The 25,994-nt window shown below is 25.6% G+C and overlaps 2 protein-coding genes across 4 annotated transcripts in view; one reads left to right on the top strand and one right to left on the bottom strand.

Annotated features, from left to right (window-relative positions):
- LOC132927173 (adenylyl cyclase 78C) overlaps positions 1-25,994 on the top strand; it is a 127,557-nt gene that overhangs the window by 28,086 nt on the left and 73,477 nt on the right. The window lies entirely within an intron of this gene.
- On the bottom strand, positions 18,572-25,735 carry LOC132917179 (dynein regulatory complex protein 8-like). The gene is made up of 5 exons (XM_060977791.1): positions 25,684-25,735; positions 25,487-25,600; positions 20,697-20,820; positions 20,098-20,305; positions 18,572-19,033 (listed from the first exon to the last, which is right to left on the bottom strand). The coding sequence occupies exons 1-5, from the start codon at positions 25,733-25,735 to the stop codon at positions 18,890-18,892; spliced, it is 642 nt and encodes a 213-aa protein (XP_060833774.1). The 3' UTR covers positions 18,572-18,889.

The raw sequence follows: 25,994 nt of genomic DNA, 5'->3' as shown, positions 1-25,994 counted from the left end.
AGTTAAAATCAAAGAAAATTTATTTTAATTTGATCACCACTCGTATAGTTTTTATCGTGTAGTATTACGTACTTATTATTAACTTCATTAGAAAGCCATAATTTTGATTGTAAGTGCTCATTTTATCGTTAACTATTTAAAATGAATGGACTGTTTGGTACATAAACTAATAATTATAATGGTTTCCTATATGAATGCTGCAATTTTTAAGGCCTTTGAGTGGTTAAATATTTATATAATTGTTGTGCTTAGAAGTTAGAACTGAAAAACTTTACGACCCTATTGTTGTAATTTTGAAAGACAGATAATGTATTATATTTAAACTCAATTTTAAATATGATTTAACACTTTCTATTATAAGAATATTGCTGAAATAAGTGAACAAGATCTTCAAATATTTATTATTGTTTAATGATGATGACTAAAACCTGTATAATAGAATGTATATTTAATTTTCAAGGAAAGTGTTTGAACTTAGAACGTACTATTTCGATTCCAGCCCAATATCTAGGTAGGTTACCTAACCTCATTTTCCATAACCCTGAAATAGTAAATTAGTATTTGTAATAGGATATTGACAGAAATTTATTTGACGAACAAGCTCTATTTACTAGTAACAGGATTAGTTTTTATGAATAAAAAATAAAAATGTATACGAAAAGAAAATTTTGAATTTTATATAAAAAGGAATCTTCGAAAATAATATCCTATATTGTGTGTCAAAACATCATGTATAAGTATATAATATATATTTTATAATTTATTATATAACCTATATCCTATACATTATAAAGTATTTGCGACCGATATAACATTATAATATATAAATAGTTCTTATACTTATATCTATTCTATTGTCTATTATAGTGATCGTAGGTAGGTACTGACGGTTTATTGTTATTAGGTACTTACACATCGTATATTTTTCCAAGTTAAATTTTGTTCTCACTCAAATAAAATATACCTCAAACAGCTTAAGCAATTGTAAATTAGCAATTTTTATCAGAAAATATTAAATTATTATCATTAGTTTTTTACGAACTTTGAACTTGTAGATTCCAGAAAATTATAAATAAATTATTTTCCTTTGCCTCTCGTCCAATCTATTTAACAATAATTTACAATAACTTAACGCACTAGTAAAGTAATAACCGATTTACATTTTAATGTGTTGTGTTACCAGACACACTTACAGTTTATATTTACAAATTCTGTAATTGCGCAAATGTAGAATAAAAAAAAACTCAAGATATGAAAAAGTTCAATTATTTTTGACACATATTGAAACATACGATATTTCAAGTTGATTGCGAATGCGTTTATAAAATTCCATAAATCATTCGCTATAAATGAGTTAATTATACGTATTCCGTGTATTAAATATTGTAGTCAAGTGTTAAATTTGTTGTGGTTTCATATATTTATTCGTGGTATTCAATTGTAAATACAAATAAAAAAAAAAAATACTGAAATTGGAGTGTTAAATAAAAAATAAAAAAAACCGATGAAAAGATTATATGTTATTAAAATTTTTATGTAGCCGACTTGATGAAGAAACAGAATAGGTATATAAACGAAGACTGTTTTAAAGCAATTGTGTGTATTATGGGTGGTACTAAAATGTTTAAATTGTATTTACCATATTTATTTATTATTTAAATTATTTCGTAAGCCACGTAGCTATATTTATATTACATATAATTCTAAGATTAACCCAATTTTTATAACCTGTTGTTAAAATATATTATGACCTCTTTTGTTATAATATAATATTTGATAAATTTTATGGAACACATTTGATTATAACGATCGGTTTTATAATAATCGCATCAGTGTCAGCATACAAGTTTGCTGGATCTAAATTGTTTTTATAGATTTTGACATAATAACATTCTTTACACGCATTTGTTCGGAATGGAACACTTACTTAATGCGTAAAGTATGGCCGCATTTTGACTTTCGTTTACAACTTTAAAGTAAATAAATAAAAAAATAAAAATAAAACAGTAAAAATTGTTTTAACGATTGTATGACTTAGACTAAACTGTAATTTTCGGATTGGCTAGTTAATAATTTAATTTAACACATTTGATTTGAAAACTATCGCTATGATATTTTCAAAGTATTTTTATTTTATTGTTTATTGTACATAATACAATCAGATAAAATATATGATCGCAGACCGCGGAAACAAACTTATTATATTATATTAATTATTACACGCACACCATTTAAAATATGATTAAATAAAAATCAGAAAGTCATTCTGCTGTATAGTAAGTTTTGACTTTCATGTGTACTACTTCATTGAGGTCACTTATTAAACTCATTAATATAAATACTAATTTAATGATTATATTTAATTCAATGATATTTATAAATGATAAAAATTATTCTGATCGAAGACTGATGGTCAGTCAATATACCTAAGGAGATTGTATAATTAATTTATAAAACTAGGAGTACTTTATTTTTTTATTATTATACTAGGTCGTACTTCTTTTTACCAAACACATCGCATAAAATAATCATTGTAATATACTATATATATTATTGTTATTATGAAATAAGAATTAATAAAGATGTACAGCAAAATAGTGTAAATAAATTCATAGACTAAAATAATAAATAATGAAAATATTTTTAAAATTGAATCTTAATAGAAATTTTAAGAAGAATATTTTAATAGAATTTTCAATAGAAAATATTAATGTTGGAGTTGTAAAAAGTTTCAAATCTCAATGAACTCAATAAAATAAATCTTTAAAGTAAAAATCATTTTTTTTAAATATTAATTTTTTTAAATTGTTGAACTTTAATTGTCTATAAAAATATGCCTGAACTGCAATTTATAATTTATAAGGAACTACATTTTGGCTATACATTACTTTTCATAATAAAATATATTATATTGACATAAGATTTGTGATATTAAATTTTTTACGAGAATATAATTTTTCAAGATTATTATGTTATATACTGAACCAATTTATATATTTATATTTATATGATAATTTGATGAAAATGTTACTAAGAAATAGAACAATCAGAAATTCTGTGTTATATTTTGTGGCATCCGTTTTCTTTTTATATTTGTATTAATACATAAGTACTGAGAAAATTCTATATAATCATTTTTTTATGCTTATGATTTAATAAAAGATACGATGACGAATAATGATGGATATATTATATTTGTTGAAAACCGTAAATTCTTAACGTCGATTGGCTCGCGCAATTATTGTGTTATAATATTTATAGTGACAATTCGGTATGTAGTTAACGTATGTCTTGTATAAAAGTATTCAATTTTACAGTAAATGCCACAGTTGCTTATCAATTATCTAATATGCTACATATTATATATACGAATATTAGTGTATGGTTATTGCACATATTTTATACGATATAACGGCACAATTTTATTAAATTAGTCATATAATAGACTAATTTCTATAAAAATGTTAATTACCTATATAATATGAATAATATTACTGTTTATCAATGGTTTCAAATATTACATAATATTATAATAAAAAGGAGCAAAAGGCCTACAGGTACGGTGTATGTTTTATAATAAATAAGTCAACAATATGTTATTAGATAATACGTAAAATTGCTACGTTTTATAATGGCACAGTGTAATCAGATTTTCTCTAAATTTTCACCTACATTTTGCAAATATTTGAATTTTATAAACGTAAGATTATTTCTTATTTTTAGCTCCACTCTCCATTCATCTCATGTTAGTTATTTAATTTTAAAACGAGTAAAGGCTTCTTAAAACGTAAAAATAAAATAAATAATAATTTAAATTTGTAATATGTATTTTATTAAAGTTTTGAGAATTTTTTAGAATAATCTATTATTTATCCATTTATTGTTTCAACGCAGTAATTAGACGACGCACTAAATGATACTTTATTCACTCCAAAGTTAGATTTTATATTGTTATCAATCATCGTACCAGTTTTTGATATGAAATTTTGAATATTATATAAATAACAGTAGTAAAATGTTAATAGGTTATTTTATAATATGAATTTTTATTAATGAAATAATATAGTTGGGCTTGTATCATTCCTGTTTTTTTTTATTATTAATGCGGGTTTTTTAGTAAATAGTAAATATTGTAAAAGAATTCGAAAGAATAATGGAATCAAATTATAAATTAATAATAATATTATTATTATGTTACTTAAACTTAATACTTTAAGACTTAAGAGTATTTGTATTTAAATATGAATTAATTAAAAATCATTCAATAACATAACGCATATTTATTTATGTGAACTCGCAGAAATTTAATAACAATAAAATTAAATAACAATTTGATTATTATTATTACTATTATTATTATTTTTTTTTTGTACAAGGCTTGCGTTTTTTTTTATTTTATAATTACTTTTAGATTGAATATAATGTCAACCAAAACAATAAAACAATACGTTCCAAAAAATATACTTCCTAAAGTTAATTTCATGACTTAATGAACTTATTTCGAAGTAGCACTATAATATAATACATGCATAGTAACTGAGTAGTCTTTGAATAGGGCATCCTTATTATATCGGTTTACTTATGTGTTTAAAAGCCTACCTATTTTTAATTTTATGAACGGAAATAGAATATTTTTATAAAAATGTAGACAATGTATGCAATAGGCACGTCAAATAATTGTTTTTTATTATGTATATAGGTTATATATAAATATACACTTTCAACTTTCAAGTTCAAATATTAAGTAAGACGACAAGGGTATATTAATTAACTTAATGGTATACAGTGTAGTAGTGTACTATAATAGTCTAAAGTTTAAACATTAAAACAGTGGTTATTATTTTAAAAAAACCAATTTGTCCCTTATGATATTTATGCATTAATACATTATTTGTTCAAAAAAATATTTTTTTTTTTTTTTTAATAAAACATTATAATTATAGATTGTTGTTAGTTATTTTTTTTTTTTAAACATACAATACCACCGTTATAACAGATTTGACATTTTATATTCAATTCAGTATTGTTGTATCTTGCAAGCGCACCTCAAACTATATATATACGAACAATGTTTTGAAAAATATTAAAAATGGCCGAGACAATGAGTATACCTAAAGAGTGTGAAAAAATCACCTTGTTAAAACACTTTTGTGTAGTATTTTGTATACAAAATTCGTAATCAAGTTGAATCGATAGGTATTTGTTTTCATTTCAAAATAATTTGGTATACGGCGATGCACATATGACATATCTATAATACGAGTGAAAAAAGTTCATATATTACATGCACAAAAATTTATAATAAACTAACTATTAATATTTATTATTCATAATTAGATAGCTGAAATGAGTAATATATTGAATGTACAATGTACAATGTACTTTGTACATCTATAATATATTATATTATTTTTTAATTAATATAATATTATGTGGGATGATTCACAAAACAATTTACACCCACCCCTTTTATAGTTTAATATATTATATTTAAATTTTGATTATTAAAAGTTTTAGCTATACTTTAAGACCATGTTTTTAGATGCTTAAATGCCTTAAATTAATTTTACCATTTAAAAATTGTCTTGCGGTTGTTGAAAAATGTTTGAAAATTGTAATCTACTAATTAATAATATTAATTACTATTATTTTAAAATCATCCCCCTCTATTTTTAAATTATTATTATGATCTATTATCATCAGTACTTTAAGTTCAATAATTCAAAAGCATTCAAATTTTCATTTATAATTTATATAGGTAGGTAGAAGAAACATTATTTTTTTAAAAAATCATATGCTCAACAATTTTTAGTAAAATAGGCCTATTTTAATTTCAAAAAAACATTTTATTGACACAGTACATTTTTAAAATTGTTAAATATCAGAATTTGATTAAAAAAATATTTATTAAACGAACGTGGTTAGTGAATCACCCCATATGTTTATCATGCTTGAATGTGATTTATAAATGAGTATATTTAGAGTTATGTTGTATGTATATGAAAAGGAATAGAGTTGTTAAAATCAAATTTTAAAGTATGGAGGTTTTATAAAGCAACTATAATGTAACGATGACAGGCGATAAAAGACGGAAAACCGTTGTTTATGTGGTATATAATATACATGATAGTAATATTATCAGTTTATGTCCCACTATTATATATACATCCATTTTGATAAGCACAACATCGTTACGGGGAGCAGCAAAGAGTGATGTCGTTAAAACATCAACGATAATATGTACTATACGTTGTCGAAAATCTATTTATTATTGTGCTTATACTAAAAATTGTATCATTCAATTATTTTACCAATAGGTTTTTCTTGGATTTCCAAAACCTATACTCATATTGAAGTACCAGTAGTTGATATACGTTTTTTTTCTTTTGGAGAGGGCCCAAAAAAGGCGCTTTCATAATTATTATTAACTCGTATAGTTACAACTACGAATATAATACTTTATACCTGCTAAGGAGGACCTTAAATTTACCACTGGTATATACAATAAATTCTAATTTCTAACTAACGATTGGAGAAACATATGAAACTGTCCATTCCTGTATAAAGGCTTGTGAATAATAGAGATAACTTTAATATTAAATCAAGATTCTCTAGTTGCGGAGGAGGAAAAAATACAGAGAATATAATTGTATACGAAATTGCTTATTTATATAGATTTTGGCGTGTATACTAATGCACTATATCATATTCAAAGCGAATATATTAATACATTAAAATATATATTTTAGTATTTACATTATTTTCTTTGTAAATGCCCAATATAACGGATATGGCGTAACTATTCAATATCTTTCGTTTACCGTCGCTGCCACTCTGCTACCGACAGTTTATGCGTTTCTTCGGTTTTTTCTTTCAATTATTTATTCTTATTATTCTTCTTATTATTATTTATGTGAACTCGACATGTGGTCCAATGAGTCGAGAGAAAATCGGTTTAATCTGTTAAAATGTTTGCGTGTTATTTGTTTTTTTTTTTCATTGAAAATATTCTTTAATTATATCAATAAATCTTGTAAGTTTTCCGGGTGTATGTATTAATATATATATTATCAGGTGGTTTTCATTAGATGTCCCGCTGTAGGATAATACCCTCGACGTAAATCCTATAAAATAATAATAATAATATTACTATCGACATAGTGCGAAAACGTAGGTAATAGTAATTGTTATAGACTGTAGTAATGTGATATCCACATTGCTTATATAACGGTTTACAGCTTCAACGCCGTTTACAAAATTTACGAAATCCCAAACAGCAATCATATAATATATCGCATAGTATGATAACAAATAACAATATTATCGTCGTTGTCGTTAATATAATTTGCATTATACATATTATAATATTATATTGATTTTGCTTTGTGACGTGATTTGTAACTGCTAACTAATTCGTATGGTATACGTGTCTTGTTTCACTAGAAAACTATATATTATTTTATTTCTTTTAATATACTAGCTTTTATAATCTGATTACAACGGAAAAAAATTAACAAGTTTAAATACTGTGCTTTATATGTGTATCTCGGTTTTAGACGTTTTAGTGTACCTCAGTTCACGGACGTATTAGGCATTGACATTGGTGTACTTCGCTTTGTAAATGAATTCGTTTGTTGTGGATTGCATCTATATCACTTAGTATATTTTTGAACGTGATTAAAACTACTCTTTAAATTTTTCTGGTATCTCTAAAAACGATCTATTAAATATTTTTCAAAATCGTTTATGTAGTTTTAGATTTTTAGAGTACATACATTACCAACACATTAATTTTTGATTCTGAGCAGAGAAATGGATTAATGTATTAATTTTAAAACGAAATATTTTATACTTTTTTTTGTCTTTCATTACATTTTGAGGCAGTAAAAACTTTTGGATTTTTATCTATCTTTGGGAGTGGTTTCTGGTAACAAATTAGGTTTAATTAAAAAATAAGGATAAACAAAATTTGTACAAAAATTACATTTAAGATAAATTGATTTCGTTTTTTTGATGTACCTATCTTAAAAACAAATAGCTTTAGATACTTGACATTTTCAACAAATATTTATATTATCATTTTTGATACATAATACAATATTTTCATAAAAATATTTTTGTGTTTTTTTAAATTGTTTTTAAACATTTGAAATTTTTGATTTTTATTGATAAGCATTTAAGACGTGATTTATGATTTAGTTGTTATTACAGTTACCACTATGAAATTATTAATGATCGGCATAATTTTTTTTTATAAGCATAAAATTAAGTAAATTTTAAAATGATTTTGTAGTAGAAAATGTAAAATGTATAAAATGATCAATTTTTATATGTGATAATGCTTAACAATTTATTATAAGATTCGTCATAACTCATAAATAATTCATACTGAGACCAAAGACTAAACTATTAATTTTACTAAAACAATTTATTTTATAAACATTTTAAGATAAAATTGAAGAGAAATTAGTTATTTAAACGAAAAATAAGTGTTTAAAATAATAAATGTGGGCACTTAAAACTTTTATTGTATAATTAGTATATTTATGTTATTTTATACACTCAATGAAATTTTAAAATTTTATTATATTTAATTATATTTTAAAATAAATTACTTCAATAACAATGTAAATATATCATGAAATATATTTAGTAATAGGTATAGTCTGACAGACGGTTTTCGCTCAGAATCGTTAATCGTATGCAATGATTTATCATTTAATTTAAGTTTAACACATATTTTATTGTCCTCAATAACGAGTTTCACTCAACTTCCGTATCTGGGTATAGCAGAGCGATTACCTATTTTCCCGTATTTCCCCCTTTTATATGAAATTAAGATATGGGTTAAGCTTTAAATACGCGAGTATGATGTACAATTAATGAAGTTTACAGTATAAATATTACATAACTTAACTATTAAACTCATTAAAATAAATTTAAAAATTAAAAGTATGGTCTGCATTGGTGTTTGATATCAACTGTCTTTAGAGGTTCGTTGGCCATATAATTGATAGTGAATGTGATGGTGGATGTAGGACATAATATGGGGCAGCGGACCGAGACGAACGCTGATGTGAAGTACCCTTAAAACTGTTATTACTATATCAGCTAAACAAGAGCTACACGAGCACAGACGACATGCTATTATAGTCTATACCTTTATGTATCTGTTTTGTGTCCGTGTCGCGCTTAAACGTCCGTTATAATCTACTGCTGTACTCCGACTCGTACACGTGATGTTATTATTTATATATTGAACCTACACGTTTGAAAAATATAATAAATTTTAAAAATCGTATACATCATGTTCTGTACTTTGCACCGGGTAATTTATGATTATTGTGAGTTGTTTACCAGCTTTTACATTTTTGTTTTTCTCAACACAACTTTTAACTAACCTATTAGCGCGTATGTGAATTAACGTTAAAATATCTTCTGTAGTCTTAGAAATTGTTGGCTTTTATCGTAATAAAATCATTATTTTTAATGTTTTTATAAAGATTTGCTTTGAAGCGCTCATATCATTGTTAATGATGCGTATTTCTAGAAACTTAAATTAATTAGAAACCTTAGAATAGATGACCTAAAGCTTATATTATATATACACCATGTATATATCAATATGCTATTAACGCAGGACTAACCGTTGAAATACTTTTACATTTTTATTTTAATAAAAATAAAAACTAACATTAAAAATTATCATATTATATAATATGTGGGGATATTAATTAATTTTTTGTTCTATCGATGAATTCCTTATTTTTTTCAAGCACTTGTAATTTTTTCAAATAAACAATAGAAATTTAGTATTATTTACTAATTAATTAATTCATGAACACAAATACACGATATTACCAATAAGGAAAAATTATTGATATACCGAAACTTATATGACATTAACACGTATGACATGTTGATGTTGTTTTCAGAAATGTAATCGGTCTTGTAAAAATAAATAATAATTTTTTTATGTTGGTTTATTTATTATACAGGCAGTTTGACAGAAATCCACGAAATGGATTCTTGGCAAAACAATTCATTATTTTAAAATTGTGTACTCACATAGAAAAGGCCAGCTGCCAAAAATTATTCGTTTAGTATGCATAACTATGTAAGAGCAGTATATTTTATACACGAAAATGCGTTCATTTGGAGAATTCACTTTATATTTATCGGTAACATTATCAAATAAAATTATAATTTTCGGTTCGTATAAAGTATAATATACACGTAGACCAGTGCTTCCCAAAGGATGTACGGCGAAATTTAAAAGGCAACAAAACTTTAATATGTTATTTTTCCCGGTCCTAACCATATATATTTAGAAAGTACCTAGATAATATTTATCCAAAGTGTGCCGTGACTTATAATAACTAATAATAACGTATCGCGATGGAAGAAAGTTTGGGAACCACTACTGTAAACATATAACAAAAAATAATAAGAAGAAACGCCATACATATTTTTATATTTATAAAATATGATTATTTTAAAGGTAAACACTAATTTTATCAAGAATATAATATTTTAAATTTATATAAATTATTCAAAAAGTGGGAAAATATTTTGAAAATTAAGCCACGCATATATATATATATTTTTTTTTGTTATAAACAAAATATACTATCAGCACAATAAGTTTATACGTTGAAAATAATAATAAAACATATATCTTTTGATTAAAGCAGCCACCTATTAGTGACTCCTAACTAAATTATTACATATATTTATTTTTATTTTTTAAAAAGCATTAGATAGTAAAGTTATGTAAAAGATCGCGTCAATATTTTTATTTTTAACCCGTGGTTAGGATTTTTTGGGAGTGTAAAGGTGGAAAGACTTTTATGATAGAGTTAGGATGGATTTAGAGCCGTTTATGAAAGCGTACAACGTATATTAAATGCCAATAAACATTTGGTAATCTACTACTGTAGTTATTCGTTTTTGATTTACACAAAAAAAAAAAAAAAAAAAATCGATTTTGTCAAAAACTAATTTTGCGTGAAAATTCCCGTTTTCCCTATTTTTTCGCCCAATTACTTTGAAAAGTACTGGGATTTTCGAATGTTAAAAAGCTCCCAAAACTACCAACTAAATTCAATTTTCGACCAGAGAAGATATTAAAGTTGAAAATCAAAGCATTTTTTTCTACTGTAAAATGTGTAGGTACACTATAAAAAAAGCACACGCATTGTAAAATCAATACATTCATTGCTTCACTCAGAATCTAAAATAGGTGTTAAAAAATAACTAATTTTCACTTTTTGACGGTTACCTATTGCATTTCTGGCCCAAGACATTTTTCTTTATCTCTGTCCTATAATTTGATTAATTGAATTATGTTTCATGGTTTTAAATTAAAAATATTCTTCCTTAGGTGTAATATATTTATTTAAACAGAATATCAAATTAAACATATTTTAAGGATTGTTATATACTTATATGTAATAATAAAATAGAATATATTTAATATCACAGAAATTCGTTTGAATATATTTAGAACGTAAATTTGTCACTCAACGACATAATTTTAGAAGATGTCAAGTCTGATGGACATTACTGCAAGGGAGTAATTTGGTTGAATTCCAAAATATTATGTGTGGTCTTCTTGACGTTTAGCACCTACATAAAAATCGATTCAAAATAATATGTTAACGTATTTTTGCATTATTAATCTGGTATACCTACCGGCTACCACATTAAAATAATAATAAAATATAGTATCGTATGATATTTATAATTTATATGCATATCAAATTTAAAATTAATTACACGTAGTCTTGGCACACAGAACTAAAATTTTATTTTGCGTCAGTGTTTATAGACTAATTATAACGAATGAATTAGTAAAAATTAAAATATTAATCTGAAATAAAATTCTAATTAATATTTAAGTATTTTTTAGTTAAATTTTACATTAAACACAAATCTAAATAATATTTTTTAAATTAATTTTGCATTTGGTTTAAATAAATGCATTTTTCAATAGATGTCATTTATTGTCAATGATTTTTGTTCTTCTCTTGTTTCTTTTGGCTGTTTTACCATAATATTCTACGCAGGAATACAAATATTATAGCCTTGGTTCACCTTTTTTCACTTCAGTTTTATTCTTGAATTAATTATTTAAGAAGATTTTTTGTTTTGTTGTGTATGCATAAACAATATTTTTATATTTATTTTGCAATTTCAGTCAATATGTTTTGTTTACAATTTAATATTAAAACATATATATCATAACTATACGATATACATAGATATTTATTTTAATGTGGATTATTTATAAATATAAAAAAGTGTATAGAATAAATACAACAATAATTTTAGATAAATTTAAAATATATATGTATATCACAGTGTCTAGAAAGTCTTAATAACGTATCGTGCATTCATGCTATATTGTACAGTTTACACATGGCTTTTTATATATAATATGCGTACATTGAAAAAGTTAAAATATATATATATAATAATTTATTCAATTGTTAATATAGTTAAATTTAAAAAAAAAAGTCCGTTCAATTTTTAGTAAAATTTTACGAAAATAAAGATATTTCTAAAATATTTTATTTCAAATTCCGATTAACTAGGTATAAGAATAATATTATAACAGTCTATGATACCATCGAATCATAATAAAATTGTATAACATATTACTATTTGCCATATAATAAATAATATAATTAATACAAGTCAACATAAGTAATGAAGATTAAGACAAATTTGAATTAAGTATATCAATCAATTTCTTATAATAATATTACCCAGTGACATCTCGAAGATATTTTTAAGGGGGCATGACAATAATTGTTGCGATGATAGTTGGTTGCGATAGTACGACCACGTAGATAATTCCAAAGCATATGAAAACATTAATAATTGTAATTGTAATGTAAGTATTATTTATAAAGAAAATTAAGCTTAAAAAAAACCCCGGAATCCTAAAAGATATATTTTATTAGTTATTACTATCATATTATAACAGATTGCTAAGTGTATGCAATAAAAGTTCCTTGCCAAAAGATGTATTTGGATTCCAGAAATCTATGTATAAAAAAAAAGGTTCTTTTCTTGTTATAATGAATTACAAGTCGGATTTAAGTTAGAAAAACTATATATTATATTGATAAAGAAGAAAATAGTGAACAATGTAATGAAAATAACTATGTGATATCAAAAAATATAATAACAAAAAAAATAATGAAACTGAGTTAGAGCTTTTAACATTCTTCAACTTTTAGGTTTCTATGATTTAATCGCAGCATTTTATGATTCTCATGTAGCATATAAACATTATAAACCCGCGCGTGTATACAATTTCTGTTCTTCGTATTTAAATTGAAAGATGTTTTTCAAAGTTAAACCTTATTAAAACACAAATTTTATCTACAATAAATCAAAACTTAATAGTTATTTTAGTTTTATTAACTACAGAAAAATAATTAACAAACATAATTATTAACATTGATGAAACAATTGACAAGTATACTTTAACATCAAGCTTCCTAAAAAACTCTTTGATGTTTAGGTAAATAAACTATTAAAAAATATTACCTATGCAATTTTGTATTAAGATACATTTTTTTTATTATTATTATTTATTATTTTTGATCATGTTTAATTATTTATTATCAAAAATCAAAATATAAATATTTTTAAAAATACCTTGTTTAAAATAAATTTTAAAATTTTATATAAAACTATTAAAAATAACTTTAGATTAAAGAATTTAGCGAGTGGTCATATGATATCAGTCAATTCATATTATACAACATTAGGAATGTTTATTACACATAAGCAGTAATCGAAATACTCAATTTATATAAGATGTTTTTATAAATGTATTTAAATTGATCAATTTTTTAAGATAATATGAATAGTTCTTTTAATTTTAAATTAAATTATGTACATTATTTTTAAATTAAAGTACCAAGTAAATTAATCATATGAAAAAATTGATAAGTATCAACCTAGACTGGCTAGACAAATTATTTAAAGTTTTAATAAACGGAATGGAGAAAGGAAATCTTAAAAATAAATAAAAAGTGTCTTACCCTTTATTCATTGCAACGCAGTATAACCTTTAAAGTTTAAATAATTATATAATTAATACCACAATAATCGGATTAATTCGGTTGTACGTTACGCAGGATACTTTAGAATTATTAGGATTTGTATGGTACTTATAATACTTGTATATAATGTAGTCATAATATAGGGTTGAGGTTAATTCGTGTGGAAACCATTGATATTTACTATTATCACATAATATATTATCTATTGATTAGGTATATATTATTTTAATTTTTAAACAATTCATCGTAATTTGAAACGCTTATATTTAAAAAAGTATCGGTTAATGGTTATATTAGCTAATATTTTATACTGTGTGGTCGATTTTATATTAATTTTATAATATAAATTATAAAGCTATGTCTTTGTGTGTGGTGAAGTTTATATATTTATTATGTATTATATTAGTTGATTATATCGATAACCGAAAGTCGAAGGGAGACTAAAAACACTTCCATTAACGTATTTAAATAAATGCAATAGAAATAGGAGTGGACATTTTTCACGTTTATAGTGTATACTATAGTTAAAATAGCCATTAGCTGTTTTTGGTGTGATTAAATTTGAAAGCAATATAATAAAATCTTTGCTTCTCAAAAAAAATTCTTACTGTTGACTCGAATTCAGTTTATTGTAATGTATACACTATTTATAGAGTGATTTACCAAGATATGCTTATTCCCATTTTTTTTTTTTTAGTTGTATTTGTATTCGAATTATAATTTTTCAAATTTTTAAGTACACTTCAAAATCATATTTTCTTTGATTTTTTTTTCATTTAAAAAACATCCTATGGTAAAATAAACTTTTTTTTTAAATGAAAACCACTTAAATTGTGTTGTAAATTTTTAGTAAATTCACGATTAGTATTTGAGTTATTAAATTTTATGTGGTAAGAATTAAGAGGATAATAGTCTTTAATAGTGGTTTTACCTAAAATATAAATTACATGTTATATTATTTAGTCTTATGTTCAGTGTAACATGAAATAAATAAATAATAATCTGCGATTTATAAAATGAATATTAATTAATACCTAATTACAATCATTTTTAAACTATAATATGATAACGGTACTATGAGATATTAAATTCCATAGGATCTATAAACATTATACTATTAGTATATACTTAAAAGTTAAAAGGATGTCAGCCTAATATTTGTTTTTCTCTCTGACCCACGCGCAACATAGCAAATTTTACGTTAATAATAATGACTCTAGCCATATTAATTTTTCAAATTAGAGTAAAATGACCTCTTATAAAATTTAAAGTTAAGAACATTATCTAGGGCATCTCAAAAACGTTATATTATATTTTAATTTTAAAGCAAGTTAAAAGTTTTTTTTAAATATTTAAACAATTTAAATATATATTATATACTATGAATTAATATGGTTATAAACAATATTGTGAACGTAAAATTTACTATGTTGTGCGTAGGTTAGATAGAGTCGAGAGATAACAGTAATACTACTCTGACATCTTCGTAACAATTATTATATTATTTGTAGTATAATTTTTATATTAATTAATTGTAATTTTGCTGTTTGGGATATTACATTAAGTAAAAATAGATTTTAATATTTTTTTATTAATTTTACATTTTTATTAATAAAATGTGTTACCCGTATGTATGCTGCCACAGTCTTATAAATGAAGAGTAGCAAATTGTGTTTAGCAGAATTAATTTTTTTTTTTTTAGTTTTAATATTGTAATAAATTGGCATATTATAAAATTTGTGTATAAAAATATCTAGGTTTTCTTTTTACTTTTTTCTTTATTTTTTATTTTAAAAATGTTCATACTTATATGTAACTCACATTAAAATTAAAGTATAAAAAACCCGACGAAAGATCATAGACAATAATCTTTATAACTTATAAATATATTAATTCAAAACTACTTCGTATTTCGATTTATTTTGTGTATATTTGAATCATCAACAAAGTTGATCCTTAACATCCTTAACTCCTTAACATTTTACAATAAAAAATAGTCTTGTTTTAAAAAAAAAATTTCATACCACCACATTACACTCTACATAAATTATGTAAAAACATCTATGTATGTTTGAAAATGTGGTTCTTGAATATACTTACAAATTTCAAAAATAAAAATTTGAATAAATTCACTACTAAAGGAAAAGTGTGATTGAGCATGCTTGGTATATATAGTGTATATTAAATTATACGAGTACATTAAAGTTTTAAATATCTCGGATCAGTGCATATCTGAATTATTACAAAATAACCAAAATGCTTTTGATTAAAACGCATGTAAATTTCACTTGTTTTAAGTTTGTATATTGATTTAAATAACTCTAAAGTTTTAAAATTTCAATAATCTATATTTTGTAATTATTTTTATACAAAAATATAGATACTTAAATACAACACATGTGTCTTTTTATTGTAATTTTCTATAATTTATGGTGTGCAAAATAATAAAAACTAAGAGATTATCAGTGGCATTATAATAATATCATACTAAGTCTAGGCACACCAAAAGAAAAACCACATTCATAAATATAAAATCCTATGTAAGTTTGACTAAAATGTGTTGACACAGTTCCGACAAAAATTAACTATCAAATTGACAAACTTCTTTGTATTAAAAAATAACTATAATTTCAATAAAATATATTGTTAATAAAACAATATTGTAAAGTTGATAAATAACAATGATTTTCTTATAGTAACAAATCAATCGTCACTATAATAATATTATTTTATTAGTTAAACCAATTTTATTATATATTATAAAAGATCCACATTATTATATAAACAAAAGTTATTATCAATGAAACTAAAAGTTTAGTAGCGTTGACAAAATTATATTGTTGTATTAAATTATCAAAATTATTTTATTTTTTCAATTTTCTTATTTTTTGATAGGAAAATCAATAGTTTGACTTTGAAATAAACAAGCCCTTAAAACCTTAAAATACTAAATAATAATTATGTAAGTTGGTCATGTTCATATATTTTTTTAAATAATTCATAGTAAAGTTATTTCAAAAATTAAAAATATAACACAATATTGTTTCTAAAAATTGTTATTTATTTATAAAAAAAAAAATAAGAAAATAAAAGTAGGCTAGTAATTAACTATTTATTCTAATTTAGATAAATTTAATAAAACTTAGCCCAATATATATGTTGTCATACTGATACCAATAATATTATTGTCACTTTGATAAAATTATCATAACAATTTGTAAACACTAAAATTAAAATAAATTTGACAATTTGGAAATACTTTGTTTTATTGAAAGTACTATAATGTCGAACAAAAAAAAAAAAAAAATTACGTTTTAAAACAAAAAAATATCAATGCACACTTTATTGTTAACTTAACAAATTTCAATTTGTTAAAAGAGCATTGTCAAGTATAAAAATGGTTCTTATTTTGATGTATCAAAAATATTTTTAGATTAAATCATATTTCGGAAATTATGTGTTGTTAAATTGTTACAAAAACATATGGTTGTACAATATAGGTAACACAATTATGTGAATCGTTTACGGGTAAGTTAGGTATTACCTATCGTACATTGTATACCATGTAATGTAAAAAATTATAATAAAAATGTCATTAATTGACAAACATGGATAAGGCGTACCCCCAACTACCTACCTAATTTGATATAAATGTTCTAAAATGATGCTTTACCGTGTATAATAATCATCGTGATATTATATTGCGTTCTCGTCGAATAAACAATTTCCACGCGTGTAGTCAAATCACGGATCTATAATGTATATGGTATAGCGGTTGGTCGTACTATTATATTGTACACAGCTGCACGTGAAACGAATGGCTGTGCTAAAAATCTTCTCGCGTGATTTCGTAATGGTGAGATGACGGACGCAGTCGGAACAGGCGAAGCATAACATTCATCTTTGTTAATACATATATCACGCTAATGCCGAGTACGAGATACAATAATTATTATTATAGAGTTAGATAAAACAAATAATGGCATTTGAGTGGCCGCCGCAGCCTTGATGGTTGGTAGGGGAGTGGATAGAGGGTGGAGAGATAAGGGGATGGCACACTATTCCATAAAATATAATCGCGCGTATATTTTATATATATATGTCCAGCGAACTACGATGACGTGCGCGCTCGCGAACCGCCTCGTTGGCTACGCGTTTCCGGGGCATTAGGTCCGACACGCATGCACCGTCGTCGTTGTTGTCGTCGTCGTCGCCGTAGCCGCCGCCGGTATAGGTCGGTCGGTCGCGTCGCCGTTTTGGTATTATATACGGTTTTTGGCACGCCGTCCGAAAAGCCCATCATCGCACGAGCTCGACGCGATTAATTCGATAAAAGCGAGTCCTCGGGAAACGAAAAAAAAATGTATACACACACACACACACACACACATATATATATAGGTATGTATATCATTTACGACCAAAAGACGTTTTTGAAACCGTGTCAAAACCGTATGCAGAGCTTATTACCCGCACCGCCACGGCGGCGTTCCGCTCTTTTTCTATATCTAAGCGTATAACATAGTTTCCCCTTTTTCTTCTTTTGTCTTGCGACTGACCTGTTTACGACCCAATTACCTCCTGCCCTACCCTTCGTAGCGCACCGTCAACAGTTCAGGTGGTGCTCGAGTCATGTTGTATCGCGTCCGCACGCGCGCAGTATATGCGTGTATTATAAATATAATATTGATATAATAACGTATCATAACATTATATATTATGACGTATATTGTATACGATATAAGACGTGTAAAATATCGCCGAGTCGTAATATATATATTTTTTTATTGGTTTTGAACAGTATAATTCTAATATTGTACAGCCGGGTCAATATCATTATTCTCAGAGGACAATAACAGTCGGTTCAGTTCTCCGTCTTCCGCTGCCCTCGCCCGGTTAGTCGAAACGAGATCCTTGGTGACTAAAGCGTACGGGTCCGTTTTGGTCTTTCCCTGCAGCAGCGGAAATGAAAATGAAATTTTAAGTACAAAATTAATGATATAATATATGACCAGTATACAGGAAAATGCACCACGAAAACTTAAATATAATTATTACGATGTATATAATGAGCACTTACTGGCCATACTGCAGTACCTACATAGGCGCAATTAGGGAGGGCTTAGCCCCTCCCCAGTTTTATCCATATAGCCTCTCCCTAGTTTTTTAAACGTATTTTAGCATATTAAAATTAATTTCGAGGACATTTACTTGTCGCTATATCATTTATAAAGTTATCCCTGGAATTAGAGCTCTATAGTGCGCCTCCGAGTATCTATAGCTTCGCGTGTTTACCACACCGCGCTCGGAATTGCGCAGAGGATTTATCGCTGTCGATCGATTTTCCGTCTCGTTTATTAATCGACCTTTGTGATGTTTACCGCCATTATTATTACCACCGTCGTCACATAATTTACAAACACGTAAATTAAAAACGAAAAAAAATGTATCGATTGTTTTCCCAATGACAATAATAATACGTCAGATCCCGCACCCTACTATATACGACGCATTAATAAAAGGAACTAAGTCACGTACGTTTGCGTGATTTTGAGGGTTTTTATTATGCTTTTCGCTTTTCTTTTTTTACGCTCTACTGCGCGATACAATTCGCCAAAATAAATTATGAAATAGCATTGGGTTCTGGTTATTAGTTTATTACTTATCTACTTTAACTTTTGTAACCTTTCGTTTTATGGATGGCCATAGATTCGTGGATTTTACAAATTAGTATTCATAGTCGTCATTGAACAAAATATTATGTATATTATAAACCAGAATCATTCAAAACCTGGATAGTTCCTGCAGGTACTGTGAAAAAATCAATGTTGCCTACCGCCCTTCGATTTTTAAAATACATATTTTATCTAGTACCTGTCAGAATGGTTTGAATATTTTATTTTCTATGTATCATCGCATTATGATTTATGAGTTGATGATGAATGTTGAAATCAGAATTCAAGGTGTGACCGTTCATAATTTTAAATCTCGAAACCGTGGCTGTGACTAGACTTACCATTAACTTGTGAATCCATATGTCGTAATGTATGCACTGGAAATCGGGGTCGTAAGCGGTCTTAATTGCTTCAGTAATATCGTCGGGATCTAATGAATCGCCTTCACGAAGCACTTGTTGCATAAAATCCACAGACAACGAGCCTTTACTTTCTGTGTCTAACGTGTGAAATGCCTGCAGCAATTCGTCCGCCGTCCCCGGTTTATACCTAAAATAGTTATTAATTAAAAATACCAAAGAAGACTTTCTCAGTTGCTGTTTGTTCAGAAATAAGGTAATAAGTCTATAATGATATCGTATGTCCTATTGTGGATTTATCTGCTGGAAGTGTTAGGTTAAGTTAGGGACTGAAAATAAAACAAGTAATTAGTTTAGCCATAAAAATAAAAACGTCTTGACCATATTCCGGTTATCGTTTATAAAATCTAATATTAACTTTGTTGAATATCGTCGCATGATTGTCATTGTCACTTTTTGATTGTATATTCATATAACATACACGTTTTAGCTATTTTATAATTAAATAATATACATAGGAATTATGTATTTCAGATATTTTTATATGTAAAGTGATTAAAAAATAAATACATTTTAGGTACCTAAACACTCTTATTTGTTTTTCCATATGTGGTACAAATACATTTATATTGATTGTATTCGGTTCATTTTGATTTTCTACCAAACTTGTGAATTCGATCAGTTCTTCTTCGGTTGGGACACATCCTAAATAATAATCAGTATCGTTACAAAAACTTTTTGATAAATATAATATGTTTAAGAAATGTAGTATATTAGTTTATGGGTTAGCATTGCATTTTTTTTAGTTGTATAAATGCGTGCAAGTCTAACTAATTTAGTAAACTTTATTAATACAATTAATGCAGTCGTTTCATACGTTATAGTTTGTTTGCACCATCTTATTAACGTATAGTACTTAAGTATAATATCGAAATGGTCTGTGTTAATTAATATTAATGGGTTTCGCTGAACATCTAGACTAGTTAAGTTAAGCTTCTAGATTTTAATGTTTAAATTATAACGTATAAACATGATATTATAACATTGATTGTAATGGTGCATCATAATTAATTATCGAAATATAAAACAAAAAGTTGAAAAATATTTGTTATTTAAATATCAAAAATAAATATACATTACATAGTATAAGTATGTTTTGCTAGGAATATTATTTCGAATTTACGAAAACTTGATTAAACGTACAACCAGTATAATGTATTTTTGTTCGAGATATTGAACAACTCTGAATAATGCATTTAACCAAATGTGTATTATTTCATTTTATCGTTCTTTCTTGTTTGAAATCTTAGTTTCTTTTGTTGAAATAAAATAAGAACAAGATACAAATCAGACAACTGTAAATAATGTAACCGAAAAGCATTTAATTCTAGGAAGATATATATATATATAATAAGTTATTAAGATAATAATTTAGATTGTAATATATCTATTAAAACGATAACCACATATCATTAAGATGACCAATTAATAATATAGATTAGGTACTGTGCCATAAAATATTTTAATTCATCAGTACAACTACCTAATTTATCATGCTCAACACTCAGTGGTGGTTTTCGGGGGGGAGAGGGGGATCCATTGGGTCTGGATCCCCCCAGACACTAATATATATAACTATATAAGAAGACTAGTTTATTTTGTAAATTTTGAATTTTAGATCCACATACAATATACTATAATATTTAGGACCCCCCCCCCAGAAAAATGTTGAAAATCTGCCACTGCCTACACTTGGTCACTTAATATTCTTAAAGTCATTTTAACAAAACAACAATATTTTCATTAAACTTAAAATTAGTAATTTAATTAAATTGCTTAATTAATCCTTTATATGGTTATCATTATCAATGATCATATATTTTTTATTAAGAAATCATATACATATATCATTATTTATAATTTTAGTTTTTTTTAACATTATATTATAATTATTTATTATGTAATAAATTGAATTTAATTTGTTCGTAATTTATCCATTTAATACATCAGTATTTTGATGATAGTTGTGTCTTTTATTTTATATGATCATATTTTATCGGTTTACTCTGAACCATTTGATAATTATAAAACTAAATAAAATATATACATACATAATGTATACTATAATATATAAGTTCTATGTTTATAATTTAGTATTAAAATGTACCTATACCTACAACATAAAAATTGAAAACGAAATAACTCGATTACCTCGCAAAATGTATTTTGCAGCTGCTTTGAAATTTATAATTGATCATTTGACATTACCCATATATTATCTCCAAGCACACTAATATTATTTCAGCTTTGAAAAACTAACTACTATCGATTTTTTTTTACGTGATTTGAAACCTCGTATTTCATCCGTTGTGGTCCTCGACATTATTATTAATTCGAATACCGCTTTGAATACAACGATTTACAAACCCTCTTTGCGATTTTGCTTACTACTGCAAAAATATCATTCATTTCACACAATCTTAGTTGAATTGACTGCCTGAACATTATTCTCGCTCTGCAGATATAATAATATCCACGCGTATAAAATACATAATAACACTGAAAGGGGTTTAAAAGAAGGGGTATACAACTTTTAAAGAAATTATTCGATTGGGTTTTTGGTTTAAAAAGTTATTCAGTTTTAAATGAAGTATGAAAATTTTTCGGGAAGCCATTTTCAATGTATTCGTATAGTACCTATGTTCCCGGTTCCGCTTCCATTTCACTCGCTTTTTGGTACTTATTTTATTTTTCTAAAGTATAAAATTGCATAAAGACAACAATTTAAGTAATTATTCAATTTGATATAGTTATTTATTAAACTTACACTTACCTATATAAACACATATATCTACTTATCTCGATTTTTGAACTTTAAATATGATGATAGTAGTGCATTATATATTTATATGTATAAATGTGTAAAAATAATCCATTGATTTAAATTTCAGAATTCTACAAGTATAAAAAGTAGATAAAATAATAATACCTACAAACAAGGAAATTCATTGATTAGTATCGTTGGCAACGTTTCAAGTGGCAGTTGGTTTTATAGATATCACTATTTTTATATCGGTTAATTTTGGATTTCTTGAAAAATAATAGGTATGATACAATCGATTTTTGTTATTAAATTGGAAAAATAATATTATAGATCACCCTACTGTTTTACCATTTTAAATACCTTTCTAGCTATACTAACATACCTAATAAACAAAATCTCACTCCCCATCACTCCTACTCTTTAATTAATTAACACACGCATCACATATCTTCTGACTATTCATACTATATTTAATAAATAAATTCTAAATTGTAATAAAAAACTTGTAATAACATATGTAATATGTTGACAAATTTAAAATATAATAAATGAAAAAATAAAAATAATCATATTATAAATAGATTTAATAATTATTTCATTTTTTTGATTCATTATTTAAAATATATTATTTTAACGTTTTAAAAGTTACACAATACATTACTTATAGGTACAAATAACTTATGTATTGATACTTTAAAAGTTTTAACTTAAAAACCTACAATACTATAAACTAGGTATACAAACTACAAATAGGTATATCGTATATATTATATAATATATATAGTACCTACATATACTACACATACATAATCATGAATAATAATATTTATTAAACAATTTTTGTTCATCGGTATATTAATAATATAGGTCAACGTTACTTTTATGTATACCTACCACATGACAAAAAAAAAAATTAATTTAAAAAACCAATAAAAAAACCAAACCAAATCGTTTTTTGTTAATTTTTTCCAACTGAAAGTAAATATTATAATACGTGCCGATAGTAAAATCAAATAGAAATTTGAGCATAAAAAATAGACTCAACATTAAAACTTGTAATTTCGTGCATCACGTATCTGCACGTATGTTATACCTATATAATCTAATATTACACAAGTGAATTTTTCAAATTTCTTACTGAACTATATAATTAAAAATATTAAAAATACAATTAATAGATATTTGTCAATATGTTATTGCATTTACCAATGGATTTAAATTGTTTTAAAATTTCTTGAAATTTTGTTTGGCAGCGTCATCAGTTAATACCACGGTCGACGGTTATCTACAATTTGCAATACTTCAAACTTAGAAGATAACCTTGTTTAATGTGCAGAATTATAGGTGTTATTTTACATCATTACTTATTAACTATTAAATCCCTCCCCTCCAGCAGCTGAGGTAATTATGACTATGCGCTACTATCTACTGTCGCAGGTCCGTTCATTTACAAATACCAATCGAACAGAAATAATATTAAAGGCTTAATACACGCCAGTAATAATAGTATATCGCATGGAATTATAGCACGGGACGGCAAATTATCCGTTTGGATTTCACAAAATAAAATTTAAAACAATATTCATCGAGGATAATAATTATATATTTCCTCCATAAATCATCACAAACGTTGGCGCACCGAATAAATCAAAGGTCTTGCCCTGGTACATGAATTTATACATGGCGGTACAGAGCAGAGGATCCATACCAGTGTTGTGAATTTCTTTTTTCTGTAGTTTGCGGCAGGGCTTAGATGTAAACATCTATCACTGAAATCGATCGCTCTATGTCGATAAACGACGTTCTCTGTTATTTCACTGGACGGGTCGACCGAGGTTTTTTCTTTTACCTACACCAAGCTCTCGTCGTCACGAAATTATTTTATGGCGCCAGTGTGTTTTTTCTCTCGCCCCCACCCACGCTCTCTTTACAAAGTTCACGTCAAACGGTCTCATGTAGGTATTCTATGTTCTCGTACCCAGCAATATAATAGTTAAATAATAATAAAATGTAAAATACGCGCGGTAGGTATTTTTCATACTTAAATATTATACAATATATGCGTATAGACGGGTGACACGTCCGTTGTTCCTTGTTCACCGATTAAGTGTAGTACACACTACGTGAAAAGTTAAATCCTTACCCATTTCAGTATTCATATATTCATAAAAATGGAGTTGGAGAAATAGACAATTGGCTACGAAATGATGACCAGACAATTGTCTATGTATCCAACTTTATTTTGTGTGAGTCTGATAAATAGTTAATGTGTATGACTATATGATGAGTATAATATTTAGTTATTACAATTTATGATTATCCCTAATTATATCCTATACATAATAATATATGTATATAGTTATGAACTTTATATCTTGTATATTACAAATAAACTATTATATGGATATTGCATATATTGTATTAATATTTATTACAATTAATTCATTAAATATAATTAAATTTAATAAATTTAATAAACCTTTATTAGGAATCATATTTGTAAACCATTAATTTGTCTATCATAGGTACGTTATGCCTTATGCGTACCTATATGACGAATAACCTTGCCTAGATCAGTAATTGGTATGATGTTAATATTGTCTGCACTTGTAAACAATGAAAATGCATCAACAATCATTTTTTGAAGATCATTCTTAATTTCTAAAAAAAAAAAATAAAAAAATATGTAATTTAATCTAAGTACACTAAAAGTGTATAATTTTATATGAAGTATCTAAAAATACCGAAAGTCGAAATAACTGATTCACTGCTATTTGTTATGTTGTCTTCAGTCATTTTAAACAATTAAAAATAGTTTTATTGAATATTGATTTAAAAAAATGTCAATACGTTTAATATAAAACATTATTTTATCAGCTGTGTGATTAATTAAGATGTTGATTCGAGTGTTTTAAGCCAAATTGAATTTAAAATGATGCTATTTAGATTGTATCAATAAAGACAATTTTTATCTGTTTAACCCTGACTTTATAGGTTACTAATTTATTTGTTATTATCATTATATTTTTTTAAGGGTTGTTTATACAATCTTTAT

Source organism: Rhopalosiphum padi, chromosome 1, assembly GCF_020882245.1.
Source record: "Rhopalosiphum padi isolate XX-2018 chromosome 1, ASM2088224v1, whole genome shotgun sequence".
In the NCBI taxonomy this organism is placed as follows: domain Eukaryota; kingdom Metazoa; phylum Arthropoda; class Insecta; order Hemiptera; family Aphididae; genus Rhopalosiphum; species Rhopalosiphum padi.
Note: the sequence above shows the minus strand (reverse complement) of the source record. Positions and strands in the feature narration are given on the sequence as shown.

Excerpts from the sequence above, each read along its gene's own strand:
- LOC132917179 (XM_060977791.1), bottom strand. The coding sequence starts at position 25,735 with ATGACTGAAGACAACATAACAAATAGCAGTGAATCAGTTATTTCGACT. Across the intron at positions 20,821-25,486 it reads CAAGGTTATTCGTCATATAG|GATGTGTCCCAACCGAAGAA; the intron begins GTACGCATAAGG and ends ATTATTATTTAG. Across the intron at positions 20,306-20,696 it reads AAACAAATAAGAGTGTTTAG|GTATAAACCGGGGACGGCGG; the intron begins GTACCTAAAATG and ends TAACTATTTTAG.